Here is an 11308-nt window from a genome sequence, read left to right on the forward strand (position 1 = left end):
AAGGGATCGGCCCAGGGCAAGTGGGAAATGTTGGTAAGATGACTAGGGGGGTTCAGGGGCGGGGTGCTGGTTTTGTACTAATTTTGTACTGTTCTGGGCGGGAGAGGCTCGATTGCTTTTGTGGGAATTAGGGGAAGAGTTATACAACTGCTGTATAAATACAGACTAATGTTTAAGTTAGAATCCTAAATAGAGAGTTACAACTGAGGATAGAGGCAGAAATGCAAGGCTTGCGAAGGGCAGAGTACAGAAGAAGGGGTGAGGAAGATAAGGAAATGTGTTGTGGCAGGAGGACAGTTGAAGTTGTTCATGGCAAGGGTGACTTGTTTTCATCTAAGTAAAGTAAAAGGCAGATGCTGTGCCAGGTGTGGGGCTGGAGGCTGCGAGACCATGAAGATGGATCAGCAGGCCAACACAATCAACTGAGAGTTGAGCTGTCTCCCTGGGCCTCTGCTCTTTATTTTCTGTCTCTTTAGGTGCAGATGAGAAAGAAGTTAGAGAAGAGAGTGAAGAAGAAAGAATATGGAACCTGCTGAAAGAACAGAAGCTGAGAGAAGAAAGAAGGCAGAATGAACAGAAAGCTTTGGAAAGAGAACGGAGAAAACTAGAAAAACTGGATCGAGAAAAGGTATAATAAGCATAGCTCAGTTCTCCATGCTAGTAGGTAACTTTTAAAAAGCTTGCTGCAGGCATCCCAATCCTCTCCTGTGCTTAAGCCCACTGAAAAGGGCTGTACATGGGCATAATAGGAGTCTCATAGGAAAAGGGAGCTTTGCAAGTCTGTGAGCATGCATTCTCATGTTCCTGAAAACACACTCGGAAAGGAGATGGACTCTGCTTTGCTGTAGAACTTCCCTGTGTAAGGGGTTTCAAGGTCAGCTGGCTAGGACCAGAAGAAACTGGGGGAGGTGGCTGCCAATCTGGTGGCTTCCTCAGGCTGCCCTGCCCTCCTCCCTCCTCATTGTCTTTGACTTTCTATGTCCTGATTCTGGTCCCAGGCAGATGGATTACCCTGCTACTTCTCATGCCTGCTGGACCTTACGTAGATTAATCTTCTGTATCATGTTCCTTGAATTCCTGGCTCATTTGATCTGGAACACAGACACTTTAGGCACAGTAATTCCTATTCTTCATTACATGATATATTTGTGCCACTTTGATAGTAGCAACGAATGAAACAGTTTTCTGTCATGCACATGTCACATAAAGAAACAGAGTTATAGTACTATGTGTTTTTAAAATGTATATGTGTATCTCCTATTTTGCTGGTCATCTATTTACAGCAGATTATTGAAGAGTCTTTCAAGACGGAAATGGAGAAAGAATTAGAAGTGAGTGCTCAGGAAATGAAAGACAAATCTGTTTGTGGTGAATATGCTTTAAAGAAATACATGCATATCACCCAAAAGGACCAAGACCTGAAGAAGGTGGATAAGGTACTGATGCTATGGACCAGTGGTCTGTATGTGAGGATGTGAGGGCTTCTGTGGTTTGTTAGAAAACCTTGGGACAGGAGTTGGAGACAAAAGGTAACAGCAGAGGAAATCCAAAATTCAAATGGAGCCTCAAGTCGTATGTATATTACACTTCTGACAAAATGTTATCTCCTTTGCTTGGGCCAAAGAGTGAACAGATCTTGATTGGTAAGGTTTGTAAAATTGGAGCTATCTCATTATTTTCAGAACAAGAATGAAAGTGCTATCAATGAAAAACAAATGGATTGGTACTATCTGAGACATGAATTCTATATAATAAAATCCTAATATGCAAATGGTTGAACCGCAGAATGACCAGTCATTATGATGGGCACTGACCACCAGGGACAGATGCTCAATACAGAAGCTGCATCCTGGTGATCAGTGCGCTCCCATAGGGCTCATGGCTGGCGAGCGCAGCGGTGGTGGTGGGAGCCTCTCCCACCTCTGTAGCATCGCGAAGCGATCAGTGGGACATCCCCCGAGGGCTCCCAGAATGTGAGAGGGTTCTGGCCGGGCTGAGGGACCCCCTGAGTGCACGAATTTCATGCACTGGGCCTCTAATATATTACATAAGTCTAGAATACTATGGCTATTGAGAATGCGCACAGGACAGTTAGAGTGCTTGCTAAATTTCACATCTAAAAGTCAACGTTTTGGACTCAAATTATATTTAGGCAGTCCTCGGGTTACGTTGAACTCGATGTATGTTGTTTTGCGGTTACATCACTATCTCCCATTTACAGTGTTAATAAAAAAAAGTTCCGTCATTTCGACATATGTACATATGTGCTTTGTTTTTTATTATCTGCCACAAGTAAAGGTCAGGAATTGTTATCTTGCTTTAATTTTTTTTTTTTTTACTCTTTCACTTCATTACTGCTGTGTATGTGCTCCATGTGAGTGATGTAGGTGATTCTATAGGTGGGTTCCGACTTAACGGGGAAAATCGCATTATGTCGCGATATAACCCGAGGACCTACTGTATATTTCAAAAAGTTTTCAGCCCAACCAGCATGGCTCAGTGATTGAGTGTTGACCTATGAGTCAGAAGGTCACAGTTTGATTCCTGGTCTGGACACATAACCCAGGTTGCTGGCTCGATCCCCAGTGAGGGACGTACAGGAGGCAGCCAATCAATGATTCTCATTGTTGATGTTTCTATCTCTCCCTCTCCATTCCTCTCTGATATTTTATTTTATTTTATTTTTTATTTTAGTATTTTTTATTGTTTTATTGCTTAAAGTATTATAAAGAGTATTACATATGTTTTTTCCCGCCCTTGACAATCCCCTGGCCTCGCTTACCCCCAGTGTCTTATGTCCATTGGTTATGCTTATATGCATGCATACAAATCCTTCAGTTGATCTCTTGTCACCCCTCTCCAGCCACCCAGCCCTCCCCGGCTTTCCCGCTGTAGTTTGACAGTTTGTTTGAGGCAACTCTGCCTCTGTATCTATTTTTGATCATAAGTTTATAATGGTCTTTATTATCCATAAATGAGTGAGATCATGTGGTATTTTCCTTTCATTGACCGGCTTATTTCACTTAGCATAATGCTCTACAGTTCCATCCATTCTGTTGCAAATGGTAAGAGTTCCTTCTTTTTTACAGCAGCATAGTATTCCATCGTGTAGATGTACCACAGTTTTTTAACCCATTCATCTACTGATGGGCACTTAGGCTGTTTCCAGATCTTACCTATGGTGAATTGTGCTGCTATGAACATAGGAGTGCATATATCCTTTCTGATTGGTGTTTCTGGTTTCTTGGGATATATTCCTAGAAGTGGGATCACAGGGTCAAATGGGAGTTCCATTTGTAGTTTTTTGAGAAACTCCATACTGTCTTCCATAGTGGCTGCCCCAGTCTGCATTCTCACCAGCAGTGCACGAGTGTTCCTTTTTCTCCACATCCACTCCAGCACTTGTGTTTTGTGGATTTGTTGATGATAGCCATTCTGACAGGTGTGAGATGGTACCTCATTGTTGTTTTGATTGGCATCACTCGGATGATTTCAGTGACTTTGAGCATGTTTTCATATGTCTCTTGGCTTTCTGAATGTCCTCTTTTGAAAGGTGTCTATTTAGGTCCTTTGCCAATTTTTTGATTGGATTATCTCCCTTTTATTAAGTTGTATGAGTTCCCTAGTTGGAGATTAAAAACTTATCGGTGATAACATTGGCAAATATGTTCTCCCATGCAGTGGGTTTTCTTGTTGTTTTGTTGATAGTTTCTTTGCTGTGCAGAAGCTTTTTATTTTGATGTAGTCCCATTTGTTTATTTTCTGTTTAGTTTCCAATGCCATAGGAACTGTATCGGTGAAGAAATTGCTTTGGCATATGTCTGAGATTTTGTTGCCTTTGGATTCTTCTAATATTCTAATGGTTTCTGGTCGTATATTTAAGTCCTTTATCCATGTTGAGTTTATTTTTGTGTGTGGTGTAAGTTGGCGGTCTAGTTTCATTTTCTTGCATGTATCTGCCCAATTGTCCCAACACCATTTATTGAAGGGACTATCTGGACTCCATTGTATGTTGTTGCCTCCTTTGTCAAATATTAATTGAGAATATTGGTTCGGGCCCGTTTCTGGGCTGTCTGTCCTATTCCATTGATCTATATGTCTGTTCTTGTGCCAGTACCAGGCAGTTTTGAGAACAGTGGCTTTGTAATACAACTTGATACCTGGTATTGAGATCCCACCTACATTGTTCTTTCTCAGGATCGCTGCAGCTATTTGGGGTCTTTTTTTATTCCAGATGAATTTTTTGAGAGTTCGTTTTAGGTCTGTGAAATATGCCATTGGTATTTTAATGGAAAGTGCCTTGAATTTATACATTTCTTTGGGTATTATGGACATTTTAATGATGTTGATTCTACCAATCCAAGAACATGAATATTTTCTGAATAGAGGTCTTTTACCTCTTTAGTTAAGTTTATTTCTAGGTAGCTTAGTATTTTTTGGTGCGATGGTAAATGGGATTGCTTTTTAAGTCTCTCTTTCGATAAGTTCACTATTGGTGCATAGAAATGCCATAGACTTCTTGGCAGTAATTTTGTATCCTGCTACATTGCCAGATTCATTTATTAAGTCTAATAGTTTTTTGATGGAGTATTTAGGTTTTTTTATGTATAATATCATATCATCTGCAAATAAAGACAGTTTTACTTCTTCTTTTCCAATTTGGATGCCTTTTATTTCTTCTTCTTCTTGTCTAATTGCAGTGGCTAATACTTCCAGTACACTGTCAAACAGGAGTGGTGAGAGTGGGCATCCCGGTCTTGTTCCTGTTCTTAGGGGAAATGGTTTTAGTTTTTGCCCATTGAGTATGCTGTTGGCTGTGGGTTTGTCATATATGGCTTCTATTATGTTGAGGTATGATCCTTCTATTCCTACCTTGCTGAGAGGTTTTATCAAAAATGGGTGTTGAATTTTGTCAAATGCTTTTTCTGTATCAGTTGATATGACTGTGTGTTTTTTTTCTTTCAATTTGTTTATGTGGTATATCATGTTTATTGATTTGCGGATATTGTACCATCCTTGCATCCCTGGGATAAATCCTACTTGTTCATGGTGTATGATCTCTCTTGTGTACTGCTGGATCTGATTTGCCAAGATTTTGTTGAGGATTTTGGCATCTATGTTCATGAGGGATATTGGCCTGTAATTCTCTTTCATTGTGTTGTCTTTACCTGGTTTTGGAATTAGGGTGATGCTGGCTTCATAAAATGAGCTTGGAAGTGTTCCTTCCTCTTTAATTTTTTGTAGTAGTCTGAGGAGGATAGGTTTTAGTTCTTCCTTGAATGTTTGGTAAAACTCCCCTGTGAAGCCGTGTGGTCCTGGGCTTTTGTTAGCTGGAAGCTTTTTGATGACTCTTCAATTTCTTCCATAGTTATTGGCCTGTTGAGATTTTTAGATTCTTCCTGATTGAGTTTTGGAATGTTGTATGTTTCTAGGAATATGTCTTTTTCCTCCAGGTTGTCTAGTTTGTTGGAGTGGAGTTGTCCATAGTATTTTTTAACAATCATTTGTATTTCTCTGGGGTCTGTTGTTATTTCGCCATTATCATTTCTGATTTTGTTTATTTGGGTCCTCTCTCTTTATTTCTTGGTGAGCCTGACTAGAGGTTCAACAATCTTGTTTATCCTTTCAAAGAACAAGCTCTTGGTTTCATTGATTTTCTGTATTGTTTTTTTTTTGTCTCTATGTCATGTATTTCTGCTCTAATCTTTATTATCTCCTTCCTTTTGCTCCTTCTGGGCTTTCCTTGTTGCTCTCTTTCTTATTCTTTGAGAGGTAGTTTTAGATGATTTACTACCATTTTTTCTTGTTTATTGAGATAGACCTGTAGAGCTATAAAGTTCCCTCTCAGGACTGCTTTCATTGTGTGCCATAGGTTTTGGATTGTTGTGTTTTCATTGTCAGTAGTTTCCAGGATGTTTTTAATTTCTTCTTTGATCTCATTGGTAACCCAATCAATATTTAATAACATGCTATTCAGCTCCTAAGTGTTTTTATTTCTAAGTGTTTGAAAATGTTGAGTTGTTTTTATTCTAGTTTATTTCTAGTATTATGCCCTTGTGGTCTGAGGAAATGCTTGGTATGATTTCAATCTTCTTGAATTTGGGGAGACTTTGTTTGTGACCCAGTATGTGGTCTGTTTTTGAATATGTCCGATGAGCACTTGAGAAGAACGTATATTCCGTGGCTTTGGGGTGAAATGTTCTGAAGATGTCAATTAAGTCCATCTGATCTAGTGAGTCATTTAGGATTGCTGTTTCTTTACCATTTTATTTATTTATTTATTTATTTTTGTCTAGAGGATTTATCCAGTGATGTCAGTGGTGTATTAAAGTCCCCTACTATGATTGTATTGTTGTCAGTCTCTCCCTTGATATCTTCCAGGAGGTTTTTTTTTATGTATTTGGGTGCTTCTGTATTGAGTGCATATATGTTTATCAGGGTTAAATCCTCTGTATATTCAATCCTTTAGTATTATGAAGTGGCCTCCCTTATCTCTTATTATGGCCTTCACTTTGAGGTCTATTTTGTCAGATATAAGTATTGCTACCCCAGCTATATTTTCATTTCCAGTTGCCTGAAAGATATTTTTCCATCCCTTCACTTTCAGTCTGTGTGAGTCCCTGATTCTGAGGTCAGTCTCTTGTGGACAGCAAATGTATGGGTCATGTTTTTTTTTTGTTTGTTTGTTTTGTTGTTTTTTTTATCCATTCAGCCACTCGATGTCTTTTGGTTGGAGCATTTAGTCCATTTACCTTTGAAGTTATTATTGAAAGGTACTTGTTTGTAGCCATTTCTATTTTCTCTGTGTGTTTTCTTTCTGAGCTTTTTATTTCTTCTTTTTACACTGATCCCTTTAGCATTTCTTGCATTGCTGGCTTGGTATTGATAAACTCCCTTAGCCTTATTTTGTCTGTGAAGCTTCTTATTTCCCCTTCAATTTTGAATGATAGTCTTGCTGGATAGTGTATTCTTGGATTCATTGCTTTGCTTTGCATCACTGTGTAAATTTCCGTCCATTCTTTTCTGGCCTGATGTGTTTAGTTGAGAAATCATATGATAATCTAATGGGAGATCCCTTGTATGTAATTTTCCGTCTCTCTCTTGCAGCCTTTAAGATTCTCTCTTTGTCCTGAACATTTGCCATGGTAATTATGATGTGTGTTGATGTGGGTCTTTTAAGGTCACCTTGTTTGGGACTCTCTGTGCTTGTATGACTCTTTTTTCTTCCCCACCTCAGGGAAGTTTTCTGATATTAGTTCTTCAAATAGGTTTTCTAAGTCTTGTTCCTCTTTCTGTTGTTCTGGCACCCCTATTATTCGCATGTTGTTTCGTTTCATGTTGTTCCATAGCTCACTTAGGCTCTCCTCCTGTCTTTTAATTTTTTTTCGCCAATTGCAATTCAGTTTGGGAGTTTTGCTTCCCTGTCTTCTAATTCGCTAATTTGGTCCTCTGCTTCTCCTAGTCTACTGTTGAAACTTTCAATGGTGTTTTTTATTGCAGCTATATCACTCTTCATTTCTTCTTGGTTCTTACATAATTTATTGATTTTTTTTATCTGTTTCTTCTTGCTTCTTGCATAAGTTGTTGAGTTTTTCCTTCATCCGGTTTATGCACTCTAAGACCCTTAATCTGAATTCTTTTTCTGTCATGCATGCCTCGGTTTCACTTAGCTGCTTTTCTGGTGAGTCCTCCTTCTCTTTCTTTCGGGGGTTTCTTTGTGTACCCATGTTTGATCTCACCGACATATCTAGATGTTGAGTCATTCAGCGACTGCTCCTTGGGTGGCAGTGGCTCCTCGGGCTGTGGTTGCTCCTCTGGCGGTTATTGTAGCAGCTGCTCCTCAGTTGGCAGCAGCTCCTCTGGTGGGTGCTGTTCACAGTTGTGGTGGCTCCTCTGGCTGGTGGCGGGAGGCTTCACACACAGAATCTGTTCCTGAGACAGAGGATGTGCTGATCACGAAGCTGCTGTTCCTTGGTTGGGGCTGGCTACGCACGCAGCTGCTACTCCTTGACCTGGGGCGGACTGCTCACGTGGCTGCTGAACCTTGATTGGGGGCTGGCTGCATGCTGCTGTTGTTCCTCTGTGGTGGGCTGCTTGTGGGGCTACTGCTCCTAGTATCGGCTGCTGCTCATCAGACAGGTGCAGGCTGTTGTGGCTCTGCTCCTCCGGTGCATGCTGTGTAGAGCTGCCACTCACCAGATGTGGCCGGTCTGCTCATGTGGTTGCTGTTTCTTGGACCGGGTTCGGCTGCCGCTGCTCCTCGAATGGGGCCAGGCCACTTGCAGAACTGCTGCTCCTCGGATGGGCACACAGCTGCTGTTCCTTGGATTGGGCAGGCTGCTTGTGCGGCTGCTGCTGCTTGGACAAGGGCAAGATGCTTGTTCAGCTGCTGCTCCTCGGACAGGTCAGACTGCTCATGTGGTTGCTGCTCTTCGGCTGGGGAAGCGGGCTGCTCACACAGCTGCTGCTCCTTGGATAGGGGCAGGCCACATGAGGCTGCCTCTCTTTGGCTCGACGCAGGCTGCTCACGGGGCTAATGCTCCCTGGACAAGAGTGCACCGCTCACATGTCTTTTGCTCACGTGGTTGAAAAAATAATGTGTACAGAAGTAGGAAATAAAGGAACAAACAACAAAAAAAGGAGAACAAAGAAAGAAGAAAGAATAAAAGCAACAAACAAAAAAAAGGGGGGGGGGGAACAAAAAAGAAAAACAAAAGCTAACAAAATAATAAATAAAATTGAAAAATTGAAATGTCATTCCTTTGGCTGGGTTAAGATCCCAGTTTTCTGGAATGTCTGTGATCTTCTGATATTTTCAAAATCATTTTTTTAAGAGTTTCAGAGAAATCAAAATCTACACTAATAAAAGAGAAAAATGGTAATTGGCGTACGGCACTACCCTTTTCATTGGGTAATCAGGGCTATATGCAAATTAACTGCCAACTGAGATGGCAGTTAACTGCCAACAAGATGGCGGCTAATTTGCATATGTAGGCACATGCAGGGAGGCGAAAGGGAAAGCAGGAAGAAGCTCCCTGCCACTGACAGTGATGGGAAACCCAGGGGGTAGCTAAGAGGTGGGGGGCAGTTCAAAGGCGGCCCTGGGGCCACCTTTGCCCTGCCCCCCAGCCATGATCTGAAAATCAGGCGCCTTTGCCACCCTGGCCAGTGATAGCAGGAAGTAGGGGTGGAGCCAGCGATGGGAGCTGGGCACGGTCGAAACTGGCAGTCCCGAGAGCTAGGGGTCCCTTGCCTGTGCCTAAAGCGGAGCCCATGATCGCGGGGCCGCTGCAGCTGCGGGTCCCTGCTACCCGAGCCGGATGCCTCAGCCAGAGGCGTCCTGCAGGGGCAGGGGCGGAGCCTGCGCGATGGCGGCGCCCCCCGCTGCCACTGCGGGTCCCCGCTGCCCGGGCCGGATGGCTAGGCCAGGGGCGTTAGGCCTGGGCAGGGGCGGAGCCTGCAACCACTGGGAGCTGGGGGTCTCCTGCCCAGGCCTAATGCTTCGGCCAGAGGTGTTAGGCCTGGGCAGGGGCAGAGCGGGGGATCACGGCGCTGCTGCCGCTGCGGGTCCCCGCTGCCCAGGCTGGACGCCTCGGCCAGAGGCATCAGGCCTGGGTGGGGGGCGGAGCCGGGGATTGGGGGGATATGATGGTCCCCTTGCCCAGGCCTGAAGCCTGGGTCAGAGGTGTCAGGCTTGGGCGAGGGGTGGAGCAAGCGATCAGAGGGAGATGGGGGTCCCCTGCCCAGGCATGATTCCTGGGCCAGAGGCCTCAGGCCTGGGCGGGGGTCAGAGCCAGTGATCGTGGGGAGATGGGGGTCCCTTGTCCAAGCCTGACACCTCTGGCGGAGGCGTCAGGCCTGGGCAAGGGGCTGATCAGGCGATCGGAGGGTGATGGGAGTCTACACCTCTGGCCGAGGCATCAGGCCTGGGCAAGGGGCAGAGCCAGCAATCGGAGGGGTCTGGGGGTCCCCTGCCCAGGCCTGACGCCTGGGCCAGAGGCATCAGGCCTGGGCTGGGGGCAGAACCAGTGATGGGGGGAAATGTGGGTCCCCTGCCCAGGCCTGACGCCTCTGTCAGAGGCGTCAGGCCTGGGCAAGGGGCCGATCCTGCGATTGGAGGGTGATGGGGGTCAACGCCTGAGGGCTCCCAGTATGTGAGAGGGGGCAGGCTGGGCTGAGGGACACTACCCCCACACACACACCCGGTGCACGAATTTCATGCACCGGGCCCCTAGTTGTTTAATAAAATTAATACATTAATACACCTCTAATTTCAAAATTATTCTTTCTCCTCTTTTCAGAGCTCAATAAAGAGTGTCAGAGAAGACTCACAAGTGGACAAGCTGCTCCCTAGTGATAAAGATTAAAGGTATGCTTTCCCCAACATTGTGTTCTTATGCAAATCATTCATCACATTGCTGACTTTGTTAGCCCAAGAGCATTGTTCATATGTTGAGGTCTGCCTCTAAGAAACTATTGAATTAATCAAAATTACTGACTGCCAAAAGAATCTTTTACATTTTGAAGTTATGATATGGCTACTGATTAGGAAAGGAATGAGAACATTAGAAAGGTCCCCTAATGAACTGACAAGAATTTAACAAATTTTTAAAATTTTTGTCTTTCTCTAATTTAGTTTCACAGGGCTGTCTCATGAAGAACCAGATGACTTCTGGTAACCACCTGTGTTGCCCAGCTTTTTTCTCATGTAACACAATGTAATAAATACAATTCTCAATAAAAAATGTTTGTTTAATACAGGGTGGTTTCTTTTTCATCATTTAATTTGGTACTCTAGTGTATAAAATTAAAAATAATCAGAATTCCTCATACTTAGACCTTTCATTACACTAGAATGAGCTGTTACGTGTTTTTTTCCTCATCTTTGTGTTAGATATTTCTTTGAAAATCATGTTATTGGTCAAATTTCCGGACTGCATTTTGGTCGTTTCTTCTGTGTTCCTTGCTCTCCAGAGTTGGGCTATTGCCTGTCAAACCAGAGGCCATCTTCCCCAGCACCATCCTTCTGATTTGTCCCTCAAAATAAAGACAAAGGTTTTTCATTCTAGGTGCCAGAAACAGCATAGTACACTGGGCTTTATTTCTGACATCTTTGTCTTGAGAATGAACCCAAACCCTGAGAAGAAAAGGTAACAGTTACTGAGCACTTACTGTGTGTCAGGTATTCTTTAAACTTGTACCTGTATTAACTCACTTAATGCTCATATCAGCCATATGAAGTGTGACTGCCTGCATTTTATAGATTAGGGAACGTGGGACACAGAGGTTAGAGACTTGACCAAGGTCT

The 11308-nt window shown here is 43.3% G+C and overlaps 1 protein-coding gene across 1 annotated transcript in view; it reads left to right on the forward strand.

Annotated features, from left to right (window-relative positions):
- Positions 1–10367, forward strand: part of LOC308512367 (centriole and centriolar satellite protein OFD1-like) — a gene marked incomplete at both ends in the record, with an annotated part of 52370 nt that extends 42003 nt beyond the window's left edge. The window contains 3 exon segments of the mRNA XM_081082136.1: positions 477–628; positions 1284–1436; positions 10302–10367. Of these exon segments, the coding sequence (XP_080938262.1) occupies positions 477–628; positions 1284–1436; positions 10302–10367 (371 nt within the window).
- Positions 10368–11308: the final 941 nt, after the last annotated feature.

Source organism: Myotis nattereri (assembly GCF_964212035.1).
Source record: "Myotis nattereri genome assembly, chromosome: Y".
In the NCBI taxonomy this organism is placed as follows: domain Eukaryota; kingdom Metazoa; phylum Chordata; class Mammalia; order Chiroptera; family Vespertilionidae; genus Myotis; species Myotis nattereri.